Here is a 27,757-nt window from a genome sequence, read left to right as displayed (position 1 = left end):
GGGGACATTTTAACTTCACGAAGGATATAATAATTTTTTTGAAAATAGTTTCACAGAACCTAGAAGAAACAACAAGAAATATTAATTTTTTGACCCACTATACCACCCAAACCTACCCATCAAGGTGTCTTCGTTTACAAGGGGTAAAGTTTTGTGACTTTGCTGTTATATAGCGGGGAAAAGTTTAGTTACCATTTGACAAAAATAACTATGTGACATTGTTGTTATAGTGGGTAGAATTTAGTAACTTATTGTGATAAGAGATAGTTTTGTGACTTTACAGCAATAGTGAATAAAATTCAATGACTTGCATGAAAATAAACCTACAACGGGATATTTTTATCAGATAAATCTGCTCATATTGAACAATTGGCACTCTAGAAGAAGTGTATGCCAATGATCAACATATTTAACGGAAGCAGTACATTAAGAGTAACAGAGAATATGTTTACCTGTTTTCAATAGGCATTGTAAATAAACATATGGAACGAAGATGATCTAACACCCCAGCCATGAACGATTCTGCAATCTTGGTCATCCCATACCGATTTGGTTCAGTAGATGCCATAAAAACGTTTTCTCCATTCTTAGACAAACTGATGTGCAAATGTGATCCAGAGCCAACATCGTCTTTTGAATATTCATCATACCAGGGATAGACATTATCGTAATAATACCTAGACAGTAAAGTAAAGAAACATCAATTATAACTTGAATTGACCTTTCATCTTATCAATGTTAATGACATTGATAAGAAACAACGGAAGAAATTGTACAAGGGTACGCAGAATATGTTAATGATTCTGAGCAGAAGGGTTCAATCTAATAAAGACGAAAAACATATCCAGATAAACAAGTAAAAAGAAAAATGCACATGAAAAATGCTGTGGTAAAACTGCTACCAACCTTGGCATAAAACTTGCTAGCAACCCATGTTTCCTTGCAATTCCTTTGATGATTTCATGTGTAATTATTAAGTTATTAGCTGCTCTACGACAATCTGTGTATTCCAGGACAATTTCGAACTGGCCTTTCCCAGCTTCTGAATGTAGCTGCATACTAAAAGGAGGAAACATCAAATGGGGCAGTACAGTAGGCCACACTGTAAAATATATGAGCTATCTTGTTCTCATTCTAGGTAAAAGTGAAAATTATGTAGAGATTGTTGATGATGTTCATAAAGAAATGATCCACGTAAACCATAACAGCAAATAGACGACTTATTCTTTTAGGTAAAGACTATCCATGGTCAACAGTAAATTAGTATAAACGGATCAGACTTTCTCTAGTTCTTCTTTGCAAGGTTCAACCAGGATTACATAACACAGATAGTTACAAGTCATATTCTTTGACCGAAAATTATTTTCTCGTCTATTCCAAATTAAGACACATTTTGACTCGGCACAGACAAAACAAAAGACTTTTGAAACTCATAGTCTTTAAAGCATAAAGGGTAAAATATTTGTGTGACAGTAAAAGCTTCTCATTAAGGGTAAATAGAAAACTTAAAGTAAAATTGTTTCCAAATATATAAATGTGTCATTCTTTTTCGAATAGATGAGTAAGGAAAGTGTCACATAAATTGAAACAGAAGGCGTACTAATTAAAGAACTAAAAAATGCAAGAGGGTGAAAATATGGTGACAAAATATATGAGCTAAGAAAAAATTCTTGTCTTTACAACCAGAAGAGGCTCAACTTTTTAAAATGCAAAGTTGTTAATTATTTTTCTGTAATCGATTTCATCTAATAATTCTGTTTCATCTATACATATAGATAGATAGATAGATAGATAGCAACTTAGAATGAAAGAACCCGGTTCAAGAAGTTTGAAGACTTAATTCCAAATTTAGTATTGTTGCTTTAAATATTTCCAGCAAGCTTTAAACGTGAGAAAGAACGAAAAATCAGACACGATATATTATAAGAAAAGTAAAGTGAATTTTAACTATGTTTTAATAGAAGCAATATAGATTATCGGAAGTTTGGAACAACGAATAGTTGACCTTAGAAAAAGTAAGAAAGAATATACGACTAAGTATGCTGGGGTTGGGCAGGGCACAGGGAGTGGGGCGGGAGGCAGGGGGGGGGGGTAAGGGGAACAAGGAAGCCTGTAGGTTGAGAATTAGGTCATGGAACATAGGAACATTGACGGGTAAGTCTATAGAGTTGGCGAAAATTCTCCAGAAGAGGAAGGTCAATATAGCTTGTGTCCATGAGACAGGTGGGTAGGATCAAAGGCGGGGGATGTTGACGGGTATAAGCTGTGACGGGCATAAGCTGTGGTACTCTGGAGTCACGAAGGGTAAGATGGAGTGGTTATTGTGGTGGATAGAGACCTTAGAGAGTTTGTGGTAGAGGTTAGGCGAGTGAATAATAGATTAATGACTATTAAGCTAGTGGTGGGAGAGTGCACCCTAAATGTCATTAGTGCTTATGCGCCGCAAGCGGGCTTGGATGAGTAGGTTAAAAGGCGCTTCTGGGAAGGGTTGGATGAGATAGTGCGTAGTATTCCCACCTGCAGAGACGCTATTTATAGGGGGAACTTCAATGGCCATATTGGGTCAACTGCTGGTGGTTATGGCGAGGTGCACGGCGACTTCAGCTTTGGGGATAGGAACGGAGGAGGAACTTTGCTTTTGGATTTCGCTAAAGCTTTTGAGCTGGTGATTGCGAACTCTAGCTTTCCGAAAAGGGAGGAGCATTTGGTTACGTTCCAAAGTACGGGGACGAAGACTCAGATTGACTACCTCTTCCTCAGGAGGTGTGATAGAGGGTTGTGTAAGGATTGCAAGGTGACCCGGGGGAGATCCTCGCGACGCAGCATAGGCTCTTGGTGATGGACGTTGGTATCATGATAAAGAGGAAGAAGAGGTCTGTTCGAGGACAACCGAGGATCAGGTGGGAAGCCTTGACAAAGGATAAAGCTCAGGAGTTGGAGAGGAGGTTATCGGCTATGGGAGCCTGGAGAAGTAGTGGGGACGTGGCCGCTATGTGGATGACGATGGCGAACTGTATAAGGGAGGTGGCGAGAAAGGTATTAGGGATCTCGAGGAGTTACTCTAGCGGGCACAAAGGGGACTGGTGGTGAAATGAAGTGATCCAAGGTAAAGTGGAAGCGAAGAATGTTGCATAAGTTAGTAGGGAGCACAAGCGAGAAGGAGAGGAGAGCGAACAGAGAGAGGTCTAAAGTAGCTAGATAGGAGGCAAAGTTGGCAGCCACAGAGGCCAAGACTATAGCGTTTGGTCGTCTGTACGAGGAATTGGGGGACAAAGGCGGGGATAAGAAGTTATTCCATCTGGCCAAGTCGAGGAAGGCTCGGGATCTGGACCAAGTGAGGTGCATCAGAGACGAGGACGGTAGAGTATTGATGGGAGAGGCACAGATTAAGCGGAGATAGCGGACTTACTTTCATAAACTTCTGAATGAAGAAGGGGACAAGGATATTGTGCTAGGTAAATTGGGGCATTCTGAGAGTCTCTGAGATTTTGGGTAACTGTAGACGCATCAAGGTTGAGGAGGTCGTGGGGCTATGCGTAAGATGAGCAGGGGAAGAGCAACCGGGCCAGACAAAATTTCGGTAGAATTTTTGAAGTGTGTGGGTAGAGCAGGCTTGGAGTGGTTGATTGGGCTGTTTAATGTTATTTTGAGCTGGTGATTGCGAACTCTAGCTTTCCGAAGAGGAAGGAGCATTTGGTTACGTTTCAAAGTACGGTGATGAAGACTCAAATTAACTACCTCCTCCTCAGGAGGTGTGATAAAGGGTTGTGTAAGGATTGCAAGGTGATCCAGGGGGAGATCCTCGCGACGCAGCATAGACTCCTGGTGATGGACGTTGGTATCATGATAAAGAGGAAGCAGAGGTCTGTTCGAGGACAACCGAGGATCAGGTGGGGAACCTTGACAAAGGATAAAGCTCAGGAGTTGGAGGGGAGGTTATCGGCTATGGGAGCCTAGAGGAGTAGTGGGGACATGACCGCTATGTGGACAACGATGGCGAACTGTATAAAGGAGGCGGCGAGAGAGGTATTAGGGGTCTCGAGGAGTTACTCTAGCGGGCACAAAGGTGACTGGTGGTGAAATAAAGTGGTCCAAGGTAAAGTGGAAGTGAAGAAGGCTGTGTACTTGAAGTTAGTAGGGAGCACAAGCGAGAAAGATAGGAGAGCGAACAGAGAGAGGTATAAAGTCGCTAGGAAGGAGGCGAAGTTGGCAATCACAGAGGCTAAGACTGCAGCGTTTGGTCGTCTGTACGAGGAATTGGGGGACAAAGGCGGGGATAAGAAGTTATTCCAGCTGGCCAAGGCGAGGAAGGCTCGGGACCTGGACCAAGTGAGGTGCATCAGAGACGAGGACGGTAGAGTATTGATGGGAGAGGCACAGATTAAGCGGAGATGGCGGACTTACTTTCATAAACTTCTGAATGAAGAAGGGGACAAGGATATTGTGCTAGGTGAATTGGGGCATTCTGAGAGTCTCCGAGATTTTGGGTAACTGTAGACCCATTGAGGTTGAGGAGGTCGTGGGGGCTATGCGTAAGATGAGCAGGGGTAGAGCAACCGGGCCAGACGAAATTTTAACAATAACGCCATACATCCAAAAATCATGATACTGGTCAATGTACTTCTACGTATATTCTTATCCCTGAATTCAACTTTCGTCTTCCGAAACTAAGGAATATCCTTTTAAATTTGTGTGAAAATAATTTTCAGTATGTTTATGTTTTGCAAATATAATAAATAAAGCACAAGGAAAAACTAACTAAATATTGGATTATATTTACCGTAATATATTTTCTTGCACGAACAACTGTATGTTGCACCTTCAAGAGGGATATCAAGATCGACAACAAGAATTCTGGTTAAGGTAGAGCAACCAAAGCAATAGGAAAAAACATACACACAAAAAAATTCCACAAAGAAGTGTTTGTTAAGATACCATCATATTAAATACTTTTAAACTATAATACATAATTACCTAACTAACATGACAAAAGTGATCATTTGTGTAAGTTTTGATTATTTATGTATTATGCTAATGTAATAATATTTTTCGGTATTTAGATGATTGTTATATTACTAAACATAAAATTTCTCTCAGTGGTTAAATTTTATTGTTCCTTCATATTAATGATTTAAATCACCACGTGCCATTATTAATACTACTATTTATATTAATACTAATATTTATATAAATACACTTATATTATTTTTTTACTTTCACATTATTTTATTTTGTAATAATGATAATATGAGTTGAGCTTAAAGAAGAAATGAGAATTCGTATCGTCGACCCCAATTTGTTTGGAGCTGGGGCATAATAGTAGCAGTTGTTGTTGTATGTTTCAAAGCAAGCAAGTGGTACCTATGAGTCCATTTGTCAAGCTCAAGTAATATAATATCCTCAAACAAGTGATATTAGTTATGTGACATATAAAACAAGATTTCTTGTCATTTCGTAAATGGAAATTGCAAAATTCAACTAGCGATGAAAAATAGATTTTTCGAACTTTTTCCCCGGTATTTATAACATTGCTTCGTCATAAATGTCTTCCAAACGCAAGAATAATCTGGTAATGTACGTTGTTTGTTGCGGAAAATCGTGGGTTAACTAGCACACAATCACACACAAAGCAAATAGAGAAGAAAAAACAACACAAGGATATAACGAGGTTCTGCTAAGCCTAATCCTCGGGGCAGAAGCAGAGAGAGTTTTCCACTATGAATGAGAAGAAAAGCATAATACAATCTATAGAATCCCAAACTACAACCCTATATATAGATCCAAAATAGTCTCAAACCTACGATAGAAAGGTTTTCCAATTTGCCAAGGACAACAGGTTTTCCTTTCCCAAATCTATTAGGACAATGGGTTTTCCTAAACCTATAGGGATTATGGGTTTCCTAAAAAATACAAGAAAATAATTCAAGCCACCAATAAAAATTTACCCCTTGGCTTGAATTCTCATCAAGAGGAACAACATCTCTCTACCTTGTCTTGTTAAGAGACTCAATTTCCTCAGCTATAGCACTAATCTCATCGAGTTGGTTCTGTACTCGAAATAGCTTCTGGATAGCTATAACACTCAAACTCATCAACGGTCTTTGCAACTGCCAAAGCAAATCCCACAGGATTCGTATATCCAAGAAGATTCCCATCAACCACGTTTGCAAACCTTTGCGGTCGATTGATCACTCTCTTCTCTCTGCTTGTTGCAATGTTATATGGTTGATGTTGCACAGGTGCATTAATATTATCATCTTGATCAATATTTTGCACCTCCTCCACTTCCTTTACTTTAGAATTACTGGGCTGGGCTAGTGGAGATTCAATTTCTAGCTCTATGCGCTCACTGACACCACGGTCTATTTCTGCTATTGTCTTTTCCCTCTGACTGTCCAGTGAGGCAGATTCATTGTATGTTACATCCCTACTGATAATTAGCTCTGGAGTCTTTTGATCTGTGCACCACAACCTATAATCTTTCACTCCAGTTGCATACCCTAGAAATATGCACTTCGTTGTCCTCGGCTCAAGTTTTCCATCCCTCACACGAGCATAAGCAGGACAACCAAATATCCTTAAATTTGAATAATCAGTAGGCGAATTGGACTATACCTCAAAAGAAGTTTTGCACTCAATAGTTGTGGATGGAGATATGTTGACCAAATAACAAGTTGTATTGGTTGTTTCAGCCCAAAAATCCTTGCTAACACATGAGTGTGAAAGCATGTTGCATGCTCTGTGCCCTATCACAAAGCGTTACGTTCATACATTCTGCAACACCACTCTGTTGTGGTGTTCCGACACAAGTGAGGTGTCTCATTATGCCCTCTCTTTAGCGAACTCATAATTGCAAAATTCCAACCTATTGTCAGTTCGAAAACGCTCACTTTTCTTTCGTCTGCCTCTCAACTATCGTCTTTCATTTAACAAATATCGGAAATGCCTCATCTTTTATTTTGAGAAAATACACCCACACCATCCTTGAGTAATCATCAATCAAAGTCATAAAATACATGGCACCACTCTTGGAAGGAACTCTGTTTGGACCCCACAAGTCTGAATGTATATAATCTAACTTGTCCCTAGTCATGTGCTCGGCTTCTTGCTGAACTTTACTCTTGTCTGTTTATCAAACACACAATGCTCACAAAAATTCAAAACTTGATTTTTGTACCCATTCAACAAATTCTGCTTACTCAACAAAGACAATCCCTTATCACTCATATGACCAAGTCGCAAGTGCCACAACTCAAACAGATTCATATCACTTTTCCCAGAAGCTACAGCACTTTCCTCTTCAACTACACTGGTCTGAAGAAGATACAATTTAGAATGTTGTTTATTCATGAGTACCATAGAGCCTTTACACACTTTAAGTATTCTATTCTCGGAGTGAAACTTACACCCTTGATCATCCAATGTCGAAAGAGAAATCAAATTTCTCTTTATCCAACGAACATGCCAACACTCAATGTTTCTGACAATTCCATCGAACATTCCCAAACTGATGTTACCAATCCCCTCTGCCGGTAATGAATTATCATCTCCTATGTAGATAATCTCACTCATTTGCTTGTAAGTTGCAAACTAATTCTTGTGTGGAGACATGTGAAAGTAGCACAAGAATCAAGAACCCAAGAATTTTGCCCATGACTAGAACTCACATCACAGACTTCCCCTACATAGTCACTATCATCAGAAGTATTGCCAGTGTCAACAACATTTGCCGAATTATCTATTTCCTGCTTCCCTCTTTTCTCTTTTAGCTTGGGACAATCTCTCTTATAGTGACCTTACTCCTCCCACTCATAACAATTCTGCTTCGTTGCTCTAGACTTCAATCTGGCGGTGGACTTTTTCCTGTAAAAGTCTTTTTATTGTGTTCTTCCTCTACTCACAAGATTCTCGCACTCAATTATGCTGTCTGGAAAGCTCTTTTTAAACTCTTTAGATTTTAGCGCATTACTAACATCTTCTAGTGTAATATTGTCTTTCCCATATAGCAGCGTATCAGCAAAAGTATCATAAGACGGTGGTAAAGAACATAACACAATCAAGGCTTGATCTCACTCTCAATTTTGATCCATGTTCTTCAAGTCCATTATAATTGAATCAAACTCATCAAGGTCAGTTTTAACGGGTGTACCTTCGTTCATTCGGAGATTGTATAACCTCTTTTTCAGGTAGAGGCGGTTTGTCAGCGATTTCTTAGAGTACCGATCTTCCAGCTTCTTCCATGTTGTTGCTCAAGAAGTTTCTTCAGCAATTTCTCGAAGAACGCTATTTGTAACGCTCATTAAGACAGAAGATTGCACTCAAATCCCTCTCCTTCAAGTTTGCCTTCTCTGTCTCTTTCATCTCTTCAGGAAAATCCTTATCAATTGCCTTCCATAACCCTTGTAACACCAGGGACGATTTCATCCTAATTTTCCATAGACTGAAACTGGAACCCCGTCAAATTTCTCTATTTCGTATTTCGTTGAAGATGATGAAGACATCTTAACCCTAGATTATACATAGAAACTCGAACCTTGCTGCGGAAGATCGTGGGTTAACTAGCGCACAATCACACACAAAACAAATAGAGAAGAAAAACAACACAAGGATTTAACGAGGTTCGGCTAAGCCTAATCCCCGGGGCAGGAGTAGAGAGAGTTTTCCACTATGAATAAGAAGAAAAGCACAATACAATCTATAGACTCCCCAACTACAACCCCTATATATAGATCCTAAATAGTCTTAAACTTATAAGAGAAAGGTTTCTCGATTAGACAAGGACAATAGTTTTTCCTTTCCAAAATTTATTAGGACAATGGGTTTTCCCAAACCTATAGGGATTATGGGTTTTTGAAAGAATACAAGGAAATAATTCAAAGTCACAAATAACAAATATTACTGAAAATAAAGAATAATCTCGTAAGGTCCCTCTTACCTACTGCAAAGCTTTACTTTGAGTAAAAGGAAAACATGTACTAGTAGTTTGTTCTGTTGGTCCGTTGCATGAAGTCCTTATTTAGCTATACTCTTTTAGTATGCAGTCATTTTTCCATGGAACTATAAAGAAAAGTACTGTAAAATTTAGTAATAGTTGTAGTACTCTAAAAGTTCCTAATAGTTTGCAGTTCTCTATATACAATCAATTTCACAAACTAAGAATCAAGGAAATGCAAACTAACCTGCTCGACAATAATATTCAAGGACTGCAATGAAACGAAAACCTCTTCAAGAACTGATGATGCAACATCTATTGCTGCTGTAGAGCAGTAAGAGGACCTGTCAATTGCGGCCCATGTTTCTTTTCCATCCCTGTAGTACTTCTTTTCACGTTTAGTGTTAAAAGTTATAATAAGAAACTCCAAACACATCATATATCATAGAAGAGAAACTCCAGAAACAAAATATAAGAGGGAACTTCCCTGACATACTTTATTACACTCTTCAAAAGGTAAAATTCAACTTCAATCCCTACATTCATGACCTGAAAATATAGATATGCATTAGATCAAAAATATCTTTCAGCTCCTGTACAAAAGATCTTAAAACATACCAAGCCAAATTCATCTTCTAAAATTATTGAAAATCTACGAAGCACATCCCTCGGACAGTATTGCCATGCTTTACCAGGTTCAGTTAACATGTCAACCAAAACCATTTCTTGGTTTCTTGCCCTGTATCAAAAGGCGCACATAAATATGCATGATTGCAAATGTGTAAACTCTGGAATAGTATCAGTGCAAGTTATAGAGACACTTGATAAGTTAATTGAACAGTTGCCAAGCCAAGGTCCATATCTTTCTCGCTGACAAGACAAAACAATGAAATAATTAGACATGAGTTTGTCCACAACTTCAAACTATTCAACTAAAAACTATTTAGTTTGATGCTATATTCTGCCCATTTCCTACAAGTTGTCAAAGTAGCTGTATATCACATAGTATAATGAGAATTTAAAAACCTTCATCAATAGATCTCTCTCTCTCTCTCACTCTCTCCCTCTCTCTCTCTCTCTCTCACACACACACAAAAAAAATACCTAAAAAGAGATCACATTTATTTTATTTATGAATTGATAGGTTGTTAACCCTGATTTCGTATTGAATTATAAATACGTCAGCGAATTGAGTGGATTGGTCATTTGGAAATAAGTTTATAGTTGTTGGCTCGAAAGGTAAGGGATGGCTTAATCCGCAACCTGTTTTCCTAACATTAGATATTTAGAGAAAATTATGCACAAGTTGCTTCGAGATTTTAGAACTTTCATGATAAATGTCTCTTAAGTTGTTTTCGTGTTCGTTTAGACTTATCAGTGTGCTTATTATGGTAGCGTGATTAAGGTCGGGTGGTTGCAACTTATCTTATTACTTATTGGCCTTTAGTATATCGTAGGTTACTGTGGCTGTGAGGAAAGATGGTGGATTAAAGACATGTCCTCTGGTAGGTAAGGGAGTGGGGCAGGGGGCAGGACGTGGGGCAGGGACAAGGGTGGTAAGAGGCATAAGGGAGCTATTAGGTTGAGAATTGGATCTTGGAACATAGGGACTTTGATAGAGAAGTCTATAGAATTAGCTAAGATTCTCGAGAAGAGAAAGATTAATATAGCTTGTGTCTAGGAGACTAGGTGGGTAGGGTCTAAGGCGCGAGAGGCGGACGGGTTTAAACTGTGGCACTCAACAGGTAAGAGGGGTAGGAACGGAGTGGGCATCTTGGTGGACAAGGATCTCAGGAGCTAGTGATAGAGGTTGGGCGGGTGAATGATAGGCTGATAGCTATTAAATTAGTGGTTGGAGGGTGTACTTTGAATGTGATTAGCGCTTGCGCCCCAAGTGGGCCTGGATGAGGAGGTTAAAAGGCGCTTTTGGGAAGGTTTGGATGAGGTTGTGCGTGGTATTCCGCCCACTGAAACGATATTCATAGGAGGGGATTTTAATGGACATATGGGAGGTCTGCTGGGGGCTATGATGAGGTGCATGGCGGCTTTGGCTTTGGGGTCAGAAACGGAGGAGGTACGTCGCCGTTGGATTTCGCTAAGGCGTTTGATTTGGTGATAGCAAACTCGAGTTTTTAGAAGAGGGAGGAGCACTTGGTTACCTTCATAAGCACGGCGGTCAAGACCCAAATCGACTATCTCCTTCTCTGGAGGTGTGATAAAGGTCTCTGATTATAAAGTTATTCCGGATGAGAACCTCACGACCCAGCATAAGATTTTGGTGATGGACTTAGACATCGTGCTAAAGAGGAAGAAGAGGGTTGGGTGTGGTCGACCGAAGATCAGGTGGGGAGCTCTGACTAAGGACAAGGCTCAGGAGTTGCAAGAGAAGTTGTTGGCTGTAGGGGAGCAGTGGGCACCCGAGTAGCATGTTGACGAGGACGGCGGACTGCATTAAGGAGGCTGCGAGAGAGATGCTAGGGGTTTCTAAAGGTTATGCTAGACGCCACAAAGGAGACTGGTGCTGGAATGAGGGGGTCCAAAGGAAAGTAAAAGCCAAGAAAGCAGCATATATGAAGTTAGTAGAGAGCACGGACGAGGAGGAGAAGGGTATAAGAAAGCTAAGAAGGAGGCGAAATTGGCGGTCAATGGAGGCTAAGACTGCAACGTTTGCTCATTTGTATGAAAACTGAGGGACAAAGGCGGGGGCATAAAGTTGTTTCGGCCGGCTAAGGCGAGGGAGATGAAGGCGAGGGATCTGGACCAAGTGAGGTACATCAAAGACGAGGACGACATAGTTTTAATGGAGGAGGCATAGATCAAGCGAAGGTGGCTGACTTACTTCCATGAACTCCTCAATGAAGAGGGGGATAAGAGCATTGTGATGGGCAATTTGGAGCACTCTGAGAGCCATTCTGATTTTTGGTACTGTAGGCGCTTTAGTTTCGAGGAGGTCGAAGGGGCGATGCGTAAGATGAGCAGGGGCAGAGCAACCGGACCAGATGAGATCCCAGTTGAATTCTGCAAGTATACGTGTAAGGCTGGATTGGAGTGGCTAACTGGGTTATTTAACGCTCTTTTTAGGATGAACAAGATGCCTGAGGATTGAAGGTGGAGTACGATGATCTCGTTGTACAAGAACAAAGGAGATATACAAAATTGCAATAATTATAGGGGTATCAAATTGCTTAGTCACACAATGAAAGTGTGGGAAAGGGTGGTAGAAGTGAGGTTAGAACGACGGTGTCTATTTTCGAGAACCAATTCGATTTTATGCCGGGATGTTCGACTACGGAAGCTATCCATCTTGTTAGGAGGATGGTGGAACAGTACAGGGATAGGAAGAAAGATTTGCATATGGTGTTTATTGACCTAGAGAAAACATACGACAAGGTCCCCAGGGAGGTCCTTTAGAGATGCTTGGAGATTAGAGGTGTTCCTGTAGCGTACATTAGAGTGATTAAGGAATGTATGTGGAGCTAGGACTCAGGTGGGTACAGTGAGAGGAGACTCGGAACATTTTCCGGTTGGGAAGGGGTTACACCAAGGATCTATGCTCCGCCCGTTCTTATCTACTTTGGCGATGGATACTTAACGCGTCATATTCAAGGGGAGGTGCCATAACGTATGTTATTTACTGACAACATAGAGCTGACTAATGAGATGCGAGGCGGTGTCAACGAAAAGTTAGAGGTTTGGAGACAGATCTTAGAGTCTAAGGGTTTCAAGTTGAGCAGGACGAAGACGGATTATCTAGAGTGCAAGTTCAGCGTAGTGTCATAGGGATCAGATATATACGCGAGGCTTGACTCACAAGTCATCCCCAACAAAGGAAGTTTCAAGTATCTCGGGTTAGTAATCCAAAGGAAGGGGGAGATTGACGAGGATGTCACACACCGTATAGGGCGGGGTGGATGAAATGGAGGCTAGCATCTGGCGTCCTGTGTGACAAGAATGTGCCACCGAAACTTAAGGGCCAGTTCTACAATGCGGCGGTTAGACCGGCCTTGCTATATGGGACAGAATGCTGCCCAGTCAAGAACCCTCATATCTAGAAGATGAACGTAGCAGAAATGAGGATATTGCGATGGATGTGCGGGCACACTAGGTTGGACAAGATTAGGAATGAGGATATTCGGGAGAATGTGGGTGTTGCCCCTATGGAAGATAAGATGCGTGAAGCGAAGCTTAGATGGTTCGGGCATCTGGGAGGGAGAAGCCCAGATGCCCCAGTGAGGAGGTGTGAACGGCTGGCGCTGGCGGGTAGGAGAAGAGGTAGAGAGCGGCCTAAGAAGTACTGGGGAAGAGGTGATCAGGCAGGACATGGCGCGACTTTAGGTTACCGAGGACATGGCCCTTGGCAGGGGGTATGGAGGTCGAAGATTAGGGTAGAAGGGTAATAGGTCGTCGTGTGTTTTTCGGATCTGTTCCAGGTTTATTAGGACTAGCTGACTAGTACATTGTATTCGATTCTTAGAATGCCAGTATTAGGGTTGTTTTGGTACTATCTTCCGCTTCGGTTTTCTAGTACCCTATCGTGTTACTGCTTGTGGTTATTACTTTTGCTATTGCTATTGCTACTGCTTTCTTCCATTTATTCTTTCTCCGGTCCTTACATTGTTGACATCATTTTCCTGGACTTGTTGTTGTTCTTTACTTGTTCCTATTCTTCCTCTCGAGCCGAGGGTCTTTCGGAAACAGCCCATCTGCCTTCCAAGATAGGGGTAAGGTCTGCGTACACATTACCCTCCCCAGACTCCACTTGTGGGATCCTACTGGGTTGTTGTTGTTGTTCATCATAAATGTCTCCATAGCCAAGTATCTTTTTCTTTCGCAATTTTGCATGGTGGGACAAGTCACAGAAAAGCAAATACAGTTTCATATCTGCATGTCTAAGTTGTTTTGAGTCTTGGATACGAGTTTTATACTCAAGTTTTAGATGCTTTATGATGTTCACAAGCATGCTACCTATGAATGTGTTCTGAGTCAAGTAGGAACTAGTATTTGAGTATTACTATATGAATTGTATTTTCAAGTGAAGATATGTTTACTAATGTCGTGCATATGACACATGCTTAAGAACAGAATAAGATAGGGACAAAGTGTAAGTGCTAATGAACAATCTAAGTGCTAATAAACAAAATAATGTCCCAGCTAATAAAGGCATTGTCAGATTATAGTTGCCCAACTGACAGGAGTTGTGTGGATTACAATTCAAATGCTCATAATGCCGAGTCTATCATGCCTACTAGTTGACAAGGGTGGTGTCAAATTATTCCAACAAGCTTAAGCTAATAGAAGGAGAATAATCTAAGAATAAGAACAAGCTAAGAGACAGTACAAGGAAAGAACCAAAATCAATTTTAAATATATACATATATGGTGTTGAAACAGCATAACGATTTTCTTTTAAAGCATGTTGTATAATAGCTCTTCTCATGTGGTTTTTTATTATGTTATCACATGTTCAGTCTTGTGACTCACTCTTCATGTTTACATGTATTACAAGTACAGGTATGGATCCCGCACCTCAGTAGTGAGCTGAGATATTGAGCAGTTACAGTCAAGAGTATTCTTATGAGTACCACATTGTCTGTTGGAGCCTTAAATTTATTCCAACATATTGTTTCTATTACAATTTTCTGCTGAGTTCTAAAGGATAATCCTAGTGTTTGCTCCATGAACTCATGGAAGTATCTTCAATTATGTTGGGACTTTCTATTTGAAGTTTAAGCCATTATAGAATTTTGAGACTGATTTTATTGCTTTTAGATATCTGAAAACCTTGTGGTTATGAACATTATTGATGCATTTATGAATTATTTGAATGGAGTTTGGTACATTGATACAGATTTGAAGATGGGAGATTCTATAGATATTCCTACAACTTACGCAGGTTTACTAGGCGAGTCTAAATCACCTAGTACCAGTCACGGCCCTAGTTTGAGTGTTGATTAGCATGATTTCAGGAGATTTGATTATATTTTGGAGATCTGATTTTATTCTGATTTTATTTGATTTGATTTGATAGCTGGATTGATTGTATAGATTTATTTTATTTCCTTATTAGCATTAGGGGCTTTGTATAAATTCACTTGCTCATGGGATGTAAACATACAAAGAAATACAAGAAGCCTTTTCTTCTTCTCAAAAATCTACAGTTGCTCTAGGGGAGTCTAGATTAGTCTGTCAACTTCGTCAATCTCTTTATAGTCTCAAAGAGTCTCCCAAGGCATGGTTTGGCCGTTTTCAAACGTTGTCCAACAATTTGGAATGACCCGAACAAATGTTGATCATTCTATATTCTATAGGCATTTATCTAATGGCAAATGTATCTTTCTAATTGTTTATGTTGATGATATTGTTATCACAGGTGATGATCATGAAGGTATTGCCCAACTTAAGCAGCATCTTTCAAGTCAATTTCAAACTAAGGATTTGGGCATACTAAAATATTTTCTAGGCATTGAGGTGGCACAATCTGGCAACGACATTGTCATCTCACAAAGGAAGTATGCCTTAGATATTTTGGAAGACATTGGCATGTTGAACTGCAAACCTACGGAGACTCCATGGATCCAAATACTAAACTTGTTTCAGGATAGGGGGATCCTCTAAAAGATCCAGCTAGATATCAGAGACTTGTTGGCAAACTCAACTATGTTACGATTCACAACACCTGACATCTCATTTGTTGTAAGTGTGGTTATCCAGTTTCTCCGGTCACCTTGTGATAGTCTTTGGAATGCAATAATTCGCATCCTAAGAGAAGTCAAAGGTTCTCCGGGATAAGTTTTATTGAGTGAAAACAAGGGACATACACACATTGTTGTGTATTCTATGCAAATTGAGCAAGTTCTTCCTCTAATGGACGGTCCACTTCAGGTTATTGTATTTTAATTGGATGCAATCTAATATCCAGGAAAAGTGAAAAGCAAGATGTAGCGGCTAGGTCAAGCACAAGGCAGAATATTGGGGTAAGGCATTGGCTACTTACGAGCTTATATGGCTAAGGCAACTTTTACAGGAGATAAGGTTGGAGGGGACGAGCTGACGAAATTGATTTGTGATAATCAAGCTGCATTACATATCGCTTCGAATCCAGTATTTCATGAAACAACGAAGCATATTGAAGCAGATTGTCACTTCATTCGAGTTTCGACAAAAGATTGAGTCCAAGTGCATGTTATGAGTTTTGCCAACTCAAAAGAAATTGCAGGTTCCCCACAAAATCACTCTGAGCGTTCAGAATTGCCAATATCTGTAGTAAGCTAGGAGCATACGACATGTACGCTCCAGCTTGAGGGGAAGTATTAAGAATTGATACTATGTAAAGACAGAAAGATACACAAAATTGTAATTACACAAATCCCTGTAATTAAGTGATTAGGAGATTTTGTAGGCTTGTAATTGTAGTTTTTCCTTATTTGTATTTTTGTCAAAGTTTATTTAAACCCCAGCAGCTTGAGGGAATAATTAAGCACTCTATTCCCCATCTTTCTTCTCCTCCTCTTTCTCAGAAATAATTGCTGAAACTAAAGTATATCCTTAAACATGAAGTTAGAAAGCCAAAGACGGATTATTTCTTGGGAAACAAAATATTCAAAGGACCTATCAGAAAAAGATAGAACGTTAGCTAGCAAATCAACCTTTACAGTGAAGGATATTCGAAGCTATATTACGAAGAAGGAAAGACATAGGATCGGACAATGTACTGATGTAATAACCCAAGCTTAGTTGACTTCTATTTGCTCTGTTGATATGGGTGAAGGCTCAGTTTCATATATACTTTGAGTGTTTGAAATGATCCGGAACTGATTCCCTTTTGGTGGAAGTCGATTGAGACATGTTTAATGGGTTTAAATGTAACACCCAAACCCTCCATATAGGTCTTAGAGGTCATTTGAACTCTCTTCATGTCAAAATGTCACGTGTAAATGTTGTTTTAAGAGTTTAATAGGCTAGAAATTCACACAAGTGAACCCAACATATATTTTGGAGATTGAGTTATTTTACACAGCTAATTTGTATGGGCTTTCATATTTAGAGGTTGGATAAAGCAACTAGTAATAGTTTAGTTGGTAGAATCATGGGAGAACCTAGAAAACTAAAACCCTAGGATTTGAAATATGAGAAAATTGGAATACTGGTGGTTGATAATAGATTCAGCAAGCTACTATGTGGGTGACCTTAGTTGAAGCTTGGCGTCATATTAGAGGTTGCAAGTGAGTGGGGACCCTCTCCTTGGCTTGATTTCAATGCTTGTACTTTAAAACAACATGATTCTTACTTGTGGTGTCAGGACTCGGGGCATGCTTATATGTGTACTTGGCTAGTTTTAATGGAACTATAGGCTATATATGTACCATAAATGCGATGAATGTATTAAAGAATTGTTATTTTTTATTGTGAATCATGTTGTACTTGCATATAAGTGATTTATTTTATATGTGATGGAATATAATCATATACTTAAGATAACTTGTCCGACTGCTTAGATAACTTACTAGAAGCATTGAGCATTGTAATAATGTTATGAGGGTCTGTATTCGTTAAGATATGAAGGTACATACTTGAACTACTATACAAACAAACATAATATACTCACCCATGTCGTGGAGCTTACTTATAATCAAACTAATATACAAGACATATATAATGTGCCCACTCCTATGCTGAAGCTTATTTATACCCAACCCACCTAGACGTGGAGTTGACGGCATACCAGGGTCCCTAGTTGCTCGAGGAATTGGAGAGCAGTCACCTGATCAAAAGATATTTCATAAACCTTATTGCTGTATTACAAATAACTAGTATTGGAAGTATGGTACTTCTATTTGTATTAGCTAGTACAAATTAGAAGTATCATACTTGTAGTCGTATTAGCTTATATATGGAACGGAAAAGGCCTAAAAATGCCACTCAACTTTCAGAAATGGTCTATCCATGCCATCCGTTAAAAAAATGCTCATTTCATGCCACTGCCGTTAAAGAAATGGCCCATCCATGCCATTATTGACTAACGACAGTGGCATGGATGGGTCAAATAAAAATTGAGCCGTTAGTCAATAATGGCATGGATGGGCCATTTTTTTAACGGCAGTGGCATGGAAATAGCAATTTTTTAACGGATGGCATGGATAAACCATTTCTGAAAGTTGAGTGGCATTTTTAGGCCTTTTCCGTATATGGAATATGTGCTGTACATGTTTTTAAACTTTATGTTCCCAGTCTGCCTTGATTGGACAACCATTCACTGAGTCTGTAAACTCTACTGTATTGACATTTTGGCACAGACATTGACAAGGCTGCGCTGCTGGGGACTGGCCATCACCAGAGGAAGACATCAGTTGGTGAGCTCCACAGTGCTACATGGAGACTCCACTATTTATTGACTTGTTGCTTTGACTGCTTTATAAAGACACTTGTTCTATAGCTTCTCTTGTACTTAAAGTCTAAACCTTAGGACTTTAGTAAGAAGATATCTGTATACATTTGAATTGGGTTCTCAATGACTTGTTGGAATTTAAATTGTGATCGCATTTAAGTTACTACTTCTACATGTGTGCTAAGTTTCATGTTATATTCGTATTAGGATTAGTAGCTGTCACAGGATCTATGGGCAGCCACACAACGGGAGATTCTCTTATTCAAGGGAAATACTTGGGCATAGACTAGCTTGGGAGCCAATACCTAGGCGCCGGTCATGGCCTGGAGTTGGGTCATTGATTGGAACAGGTCAACTTTGTAATCAGAGTATTTAACTACAGAACATTTAGGTAGATGAAAGGAACAACTGCCTACAAGCTTCTTCATAAGAAGTCTCTTGCAAAGTTATGGGATATTTTGACATGAATTTGTTGGTGACCCTTACACTCAAGGATCACTTGCAGTACTGGGTACACTGTCGGGTCAACCGCAACTCGTGGTGTAGTAAAGACAGATAACATTCTCACTTTCGATAACTAAGTAGGAAACCAAGTAGAGAAAAGGCAATACAAAAATTACATGGTTAGTGCTGCTCATGAGCTATTTAGATAAACTAATGAAAGACCTAGTGGCACTAGAAAGTAAAATTTAACTTTTATCGAGATAAAGCTGTTTGGTATAAAATTGAAATGAACCAATTAAGATAGAAGAGCAAGTAGCAAACATATTAAGAAAAGAGTTTAGACGTTAGGATATTTGCACAATTTCAGGAATTGCTTGGAATGATCTGAAGGACAACTGAAGTAGATCCTAATGGGAAGTATTAAAATTAGCAACAACTTAATGTCCAAGATTTACAGTGAGAACCCCTGGTAGACAAAGGAGAACAATGTGGTAAGAACAGTAAACAGACTCTAAAAGTGAGTACTTGAAAAGCAAATGAATGTAACAAGATTTCATGCAATTATACCTCACCATATATGCTACCATTGCATTTTTTTTTTTTTTGAATAACCGTGGTGTCGGGGTCAGGTTGCACGCACCTCAACTAATTTCACGGGATACCTATTACCTCCCACCAGCAACAGGTACCAGGTAACTCTATCCACCAAGGCTTGGACAAAAGAAATCACCTAGTGTTTTTTGTCTCCACTGAAATTTAAACCTGAGAACTCTGGTTCTCAACCCACTTTAGTAACCACTAGGCCACACCCTTGGGTGCATATGCTACCATTGCATCTTCTTGATAGGGATGACCATCTCACCATATGCTACCATTGCATCTTATATGTAAGGATGACCATTTCGGTTGGGAATGAAAGAGTAATAATGAGAGTTGATAGAGATAAGTGCACAATGAGAGAAATAGAAAGTTGATAAGGGCTATAATGACTTAGTAAATAGAAACTGAGATGCAAAACTTGTGAGGCAGAAGCTGATCTTTAACTAGCAATAGCATAATTGAAACTGCAAGCATTGAATTCTCTTCAACACCGATTGACACATGGAGTTCTACCCACCCTATATATGGGTTAGCGGGACATTTCACAAAACTGAAAATGTTCTATGCTGATTCTAGAGAGGCAATAAGGATAGAGTTGACACTATCCCTCGCTAACCATGGTATCATTATGACTTGTCGAAGGAAATATAAGGACAACGTGCATATTTTAGCTTAAAACCAAGAAGATAAAGTTGAATATATCAAGCAATAATACATAGATTTGCAAGTAGTACCAGGGGAGTCTGCATTTGGTTGATACATCAGGAACAATTCTGACCTCACCCGAGGGGGGGATTGAATTTTCCTCGCAGAGATTATCTGTTATTGAACTGAGTCGCATACATTCAACAGTTAAGCCAGACCATGCATTTTCACAGAACTATAGAAGCGTTGCTGTGGAACAACCTGTAAGTGATGCACAAGAAATTAATAAATTTTATCAACTTTTGACTAAAGCAGGGAAATACCGATTAACATTCAATACGAATCATGTTGTAGCAGTAATCACAAAGTCCTGAAAACTTAACCAACGAATGAACTTGTTGTACTAGACCTTGATTAACATCATATTATATAATTGCAGATCTATGCTAGTGGAAAATAATTTGCAAAGGGATTAATTGGTGTGTCGACTTTCAAATTCCAATAACAAAATGTTCAAATAATCAGTTTGGCCAGTCTTAGCGGAGGAGGAAAATTCAAATAATGTAAGATGCAAGGCTATATTCATTAAGCAATTGGAAGGTAAAGCTTACACGACATCTATGTTGTGCGGAGAAATCTAACCAAATAATGCGAACAAGGGTAACATCGGTCAATGGGCCATTTAAGTGTTCCTTTTGGAAGGAAATAGGCGATAATGGCTGAGGTTTGACATCAGAATATGTTTTAGAAACATCAAGCTTGTAGAATTGCTTTGCATTTTCTGCAAAAATATCTTTAACAGCTGCAACAGCTTCTGCAATTGAAACATCACTGTCCACCCACACATCCCGTAGAACATCCAATACCACTTCACGTGCCTTCTTTGCACCTACATTACAATTTACACACACAATTAATCAACTCCGCATAATTAATTCTACAAGGTAAAATGGAATAACTCTTCAAGATGGATATTTATTGTTTGGCACTAGTTTCCTTTTCATCAGTGAAACCACTAGCTTGAAGTTGATTATCGGGGAAAATCGCCAGCAAGATTCTCATTTTGTTTACTTTAATTATTGACTGATAAAACAATAACCGAAAAGGCCCAAAACTACCTATGACTTATTGAATTTCGTCCGTACAAAAATGCTCTGGACCGAAAATGCACCCGCCGTTTTCTCAAATCAAAAATGGACCATTTAAAACAAAATGGAAAAGGGTCGTCCCTAATCTATTCGATATGGTTTAAAATTCCTCTATTAACCTCATCTCAAATTAAATGACTCACTCTCTCTAATGATCTAATCCACCAATAAGACCCAAATTCCAATTTAATTACAAAACCACACATCCGATATCTTTTCTTTTCCAATGAGTTCTATCTTCTTCTTGGAAAATTAAAAATTCCAAAAAGTTATGTTTCTTTATTGAAAATTTTGCATCCCGTAACAACACATTACAGGAATTGAAAATTTTTTAGTCTTATATTAGGTTTGATAAAAATTGCCCCAAATAATTGGCATTATATAGCCAAAACCTAAAAACTACTCTCTTATATATTCTCTCTCAAAAAAAACTTATTGCTTATTTTGGCTTCCCTCCCCCTTTCTCTCCTTATTTCTTCTTCTATTTATTCTTTTTCGCTCTCATAGTTTAGCAAAAATTCTTGTAAATTAAGCGAAAAAAATCAGTGGGATGAAAAGGTAAGGTTGATCTCACGTCAGTGAAAATCAGAAGCAAAAATTAAGGGAGAAAAAATACATTTCAACTTTGTTTTTCTTCTCTTCTTTTTTTGGTTGGATTGAACGAGTGGGTGTGATTGAAATTGGTTGAAAATACCTAAACAAGACTATATACAAAATTTGATCAAGATTAGAAAGTGATTTAGACTAGTTTCAGGTAAAAAATCAGACCTAAAAATCCAACTGCGACATGTGTATATCACGTTGTATATCGTGTACATCAGTGTATATCACACACAGGTTTTTAAGGACGTCTGTGTATATCACTTTGTATATCATGTATACAACACAATTTTTTATGGACGCTCGTGTATATCACATTGTATATCGTATATATAACACAAATTTTCATAGATATACACAGATACACATGATATACATGAGATACCACTGATGTACATCAAGATATACACGGGATACTATAGGGATACATGCGTGAAATCGTCTTGAATTGAGTTTTCAATCTGAAATGTGTTATACAAAGAAGGAAAATAACATTTTAATATACTTTTTATATACACATAATTATTATTTTATACAATGTGATACACAAAACATAATTATTAACGTGTTATATATATATATATATATATATATATATATATTCTAGGATGATGGTTGCTATGAGGAAGTGCGAGGGGATTTTTCAATATTTGCTATTTTAAGGAAAATAATTTTGTTGGGGCATATTTTTAGGATGGTGGTTGAACCATTAGAAGAGAAAAAATAACTTTAGGCTACCATATGCCAAATCCTAAAATGTTGGTTTCTTTATGCCAATTGTTGGACCTAGTTGTTCTGCCATGCCAAATCCTCTTTTTTTGGCTATTTAATATTCGGATAGGACCAAAACTGCCCTTGATCTATTGGATTTGGTACCGAAATGCCCTTTGTTACCTATTCGTCCAAAAATGTCCCCACTATATTTTGGGCTAAAAATGCCTTAAAAGTAATGGATCACTTGAAACAAAACGGAAAAAGACCAAAAAATTATCCCTGATCTATAGCATTTGGTTTTAAAATGCCTACCATTAACCACATGTCAAATAAAATGGCTCTATCTATCTCTAAAGATCCAACCCACCCATAGACCTAAACACAAATTTAATAATAAAATTTTACACCCTATCTCTTTTTTCTTTTCCAATGAATTTTATCTTTGCATTGAACAATCATAAGTTCAAAAAAATTAGTTTCTTGGTTTTTTAATATTTGACACTTGTTAGTTGAGAATATCTCTTCTTCCATTCTTTAATTGTAAAAGAAAAAGAATCAATATACCAATCTTTATAAAAAGAAAGATTGGTATTATTTATAATTTGTGAGGTTTCTTTATTTACTTTTTTAAAAAAGAAAATATTATATATTATTTGTAATGTTGCTCTTATTTTCTATAGATAACTGGGGTATGTATTGTGTGAATTTTTTTAGTTATTGTTATTACTTCATTTTTATATTTTGTACTGGTTTTAACTGGGTAATACAAATAATCTAGGATTATTGTACTGATTGGTTGTGTTTTTTTCGTGCAAAATACATATTAACTTTCACATTGATTATTTATGCACTTGTGGTATAGTTTGGAAATTTTCAGCCTTAGACTTTCATGAATTTCTCAATTCTTAGCATCATGATTTGGCTTTGTGGGTACACAATTACATTTGAATTCTCTTTGTTTTGGATTAAAATTGTATGTTAAGTTTGCGATTTAGAATCCAGGTGAGCCAATCTGGTAAATTTCAGCATTTATCGCAAATTATAACCCTAATTTGAACAAAACATAGATACAAGAAGAAGATATAAAACTCATTGAAAAAAAAAAAGAGATCATGTGCGGAAATTTATTATTAAATTCGAGTTTAGATCTTATGGGGGTGTTGGATCTTTAGAGATTGATAGATTATTTAATTTGATATGGAGTTAACAGAGGGAATTTTTAATCAAATCTTATAGATTAGAGGCAGTTTTGGTTCTTTTCAATTTTATTTAAAATGGTCAGTTAGTTTTTAAGGCATTTTTGGGTCAATTTTTTTTATCAAATAGGTTAATGGATGGCTTGTACTAAATCTAATAGATCAGGGGAGGTTTGCCCTTTCTCATTTCATATTTGACAACTGATGGTTGGAATTCTTCTTCTTTAATTCTTAAATTGCCAAAATAACTTTTTTTAGATATCGATCTTTTTTGCTAAAAAAATATATTTTGCCTTGTGGAATTTTATCATTTGCTTCTTTTTTTTAACTTATTTATTATTTTAGTATTTTTCTTATTCTTCGTAGATAGGTGGGGGAGTGTATTGAGTGAGTTTCCTCTAGTTATATTATTACTCCATTTTTTTAGTATTTTGTACAGATTTTAAACTGGAAACAACAAATGTTAAGCATGTCGTACTTTTTGAGGTGTTTTTTTCTATGCAAAGTACATATTAGCTTTTACCGTTGATTATCTACGCACTTGTGGTGCAGTTTAAAAATTCTAAGCCTTAAACTTAGGTAAATTTTTAGTTCTTAGCATCAAGATTTGATTTCTGGAGTACAGTTGAATTTGAGTTCTCTAATTTTGGATTAAAATTGTTAGCTATTGCGATTATCCAGGTGAGTCAGTCTAGTCAATTTCAGTGATTTTGAAGTTCATTGGACATTATAACCCTAATTTTCATAATAAGAAGATACAAGAAGAAGATGAAACCAGTGAAGTTTCTTTATTAATTCGGGTTGAATTTTATAGGTGTGTTAGATCTTTAGAGATGAGTGAACCATTTAATTTGATACTGGGTTAATGGAAAGTATTTTAAAACCAAATCCAATAAATTAGAAGCAGTTTTGGTCGTTTTTTGTCTTATTTGAAATTTTTGGGCTAAAAGAAAATGTGGGTGCATTTTTGTTAAAATATCATGGTATAGCCAGTTTTCACACTGGTCAATGAAAAATAGCCAGCGTTTATCAAGTCAATGAAAAATAGACACTATTTTGCTGCAACAGGGACCGGTCCAGTATAATATACGGGAGTTCTGGTGCATTTGTGAACGAACTCCAGCATATTATGCTGGACCGGTATACTTTGCTAACTCCTGTAAAATTTGCGGGAGACTGGAGCACCAGTGCTCCAAACTCCAGTATATTATACTGGACAATTATACTTGCTGGAACTCCCGTAAAATTTGCGGGAGTTCCAGCATAATTATGCTTAAACTCCCGTAAAATTTGCGGGAGTTCCAGCATAGTTATCCTGGAACTCCCGTAAAATTTACGGGAGTTCAAGCATACTTATGCTGGAACTCCCGTAAAATTTGCGGGCGTATTTTTCCGGATTTTGAACAGTGTTTTCGCTCAGATTTAAAGTGGCTAAATTTCGATAACTTTTGAAACTTGGCTATTTTTCAACGACCAGTGGTAAATCTGGCTATTTTTGAATTTCTCCCTGCATTTTTGGTCCAATAATTTTTGGTCCATATATATAAAAAGGTATTTAAAAATACGTGGAGCAACATTTTTTAGTTATTATATACATTGGAAAAGCAATATGTACGAAATATAGCATTTCAACCCGCTGTTATTCAAGAGAAGAACATTTGAGGCCATACCTAAATAAAAGCTTTCAGCAAATGCGATGCCACCGGTGCTGATCATTACCTGTTGATATTTAAACATTACACGGAAGATGTTCATTATTTAAATGGTGTAACAAGGCTATGAAAGACTAGTCAATCTAAGCATATGGAAATGCGCAGGTTGAAGTGAAAGGATGGGTTATTAAGGACATTGTTAGATAATCTGAGCAAGACCATGTCATAATATATAGATTGTCACTTAAATTGTTAAAAAATTTCATTTATTAAAACTTATAAATCAACGAAGTGAAACCCATTTGCTTTAACATCCAGAAACCCATTTGCTTCTGTTTCTTCTTATATTTCTTCCTTTATAGCTAAGTACAGTGGTTCGAATAACTCTTTTCTGCTTCTTTTGCATGCGCATTGTTGAATAATCAGTAGTATTACTAGATAGTTAGGGGCATTTTAGTCTTTTTACCCTCATCACACATGTGACTCGTGTGAGAGGTCTTGTATAAAAGGCAGTTATACTGCACCGACCTCAACAGTGAAATAACAGATTTCTTTCTCCTCTTAGGTGCTCTCTTCTTCTACTCATCTTCTTCTTCTTCTCAATCACATGCAATGTCGATTTAGTGTGAATCTCTACTGAGATTTTCTCATGGTATCAGAGCGGGCATTTTGAAGATAGATCAAGGATTTCAAAATTCCAAATTGACAGCCATTGTTGAAGCTTGAGCTGGTCTGTCATGGCGGAAACTGAAAATCTACAAATTGATCACAATCACCCGTTGTTTTTGCAACAAACAGACACACCTGGGATAGCATTGATCGACATCAAGCTCACAGGACCTGAGAATTATGCATTATGGAGCAGATCGATGAGGATGGCATTGTTGGTGAAAAATAAGCTAGGGTTCATCGACGGAACATGTTTGAAAAGCTCTTACAAAGGTCCATTAGGGCATCAATGGGAACGATGCAATGCTGTGGTGCTTTCGTGGATCGGTCGCACTATTTCTGCAGAATTACAACCTAGTATCATCTACGCATCTGATGCGAGAAAGGTATGGAATGAGTTTAAGGAACGATTTAACAAATCGAATCTTACTAGGTTTTATCATTTGTGGACAACAATAGGAACCCTAAGGCAGGGAACATATTCTATAACGACTTATTATACTAAAAGGAAAGATTTGTGGGATGAAATGGATCTGATGGTACCAGGAGCAGGGTGTGACTGTGAGGAAACTAGACCTTTTTTGGATCAGTTCAAAAACCTGCGTTTGTTACAATTCCTTGTTGGTTTGAACGAGAGTTACAGTAATGTGAGAAGTCAAATTCTTCTGGAAACACCTGTGTTAACTGTAAATCAAGCTTATGCACTAGAAGTTCAAGAAAAAAGTCAACGTACACTTAGTATAGCTGGTTCAGATAAGGAACCTTTAACTATGCTAGCTGGAAGAGGACAAGGCTTCAAGGCTGCAAAGAAACCAGGTCTTATATGTGATTACTGTGGGTATAAAGGTCACTTGAAGGAAAATTGCTATAAGATCATAGGCTATCCACCAGACTTTAAAAGTAAGAAGAAGCCTCAGAACACTGGAGTAAAGGGATATGCTAATGTATCAACGGGAGAAGGAGGAAGTTCTGACACCAATTCTCAGATGCAAGGGCATTTTTTCACAGAAGACCAGTACAAACAACTGCTGAGCCTTTTAAACAAGCCAGATCCTGAACCAGGTGAATGTCATACCTTAATGACAGGTATAACTTCTTTTTTGTCCAAGGCATTTGACTATGATTGGATAATTGACACTGGTGCTTCACATGATGTTACACCTCATAAGGAAGTACTAGATAATATAAGAAAGATTGAAAATCAGAATAATAGTGCTGTACAAGTACCTACATGAGGAAATGCCATGTGGAACATACAGGGAATGTGAAGATGTTAGATGAATTGATACTGAAAGATGTTCTACATGTGCCTGATTTTAAATTCAATCTAATGTCAGTGTCTAAACTGACTAAGGAGCTATTATGTTGTGCTACATTTTTCTCATATTTCTGTGTGTTTCAGGGTCTCTACAGTGGGAAGGTTCTGGGGATTGGTAAAGAACACAATGGCTTATACTTGTTGAAAAAGGAGATCAGTAAGGAATTTCCAGCTATAGCAGGAAGTATTGTGCAAGTGCAGGAAGATTCAGCACTATGGCATCTCAGGCTGGGTCATCCTTCAGCTGTTGCAATGCAACATATTCCTCTGCTAAAGAATAAGATAGATGCCAGGACACAACACAACTGTGAAGTGTGTCCTTTGGACAAGCAGAATAGACTTCCATTCCAGTCTAGTAGCAATAAAACAGAACAGATTTTCCAATTAGTGCATGTAGATGTTTGGGGTCCTCACAGGATACCAACATATGATAAGAAACATTACTTTGTAACAC

The 27,757-nt window shown here is 38.0% G+C and overlaps 1 protein-coding gene across 1 annotated transcript in view; it reads right to left on the bottom strand.

The window, feature by feature from the left end:
• LOC109230218 (glutamine synthetase-like) overlaps positions 1–20,923 on the bottom strand; it is a gene marked incomplete at its 5' end in the record, with an annotated part of 22,516 nt that extends 1,593 nt beyond the window's left edge. Inside the window, 8 exon segments of the mRNA XM_019395742.1 lie at positions 453–677; positions 907–1,052; positions 9,180–9,309; positions 9,429–9,481; positions 9,551–9,671; positions 20,096–20,222; positions 20,225–20,267; positions 20,618–20,923. Coding sequence (XP_019251287.1) covers positions 453–677; positions 907–1,052; positions 9,180–9,309; positions 9,429–9,481; positions 9,551–9,671; positions 20,096–20,222; positions 20,225–20,267; positions 20,618–20,923 — 1,151 coding nt within the window.

Source organism: Nicotiana attenuata, chromosome 7 (assembly GCF_001879085.1).
Source record: "Nicotiana attenuata strain UT chromosome 7, NIATTr2, whole genome shotgun sequence".
Taxonomy (NCBI): Eukaryota; Viridiplantae; Streptophyta; class Magnoliopsida; order Solanales; family Solanaceae; genus Nicotiana; species Nicotiana attenuata.
Note: the sequence above shows the minus strand (reverse complement) of the source record. Positions and strands in the feature narration are given on the sequence as shown.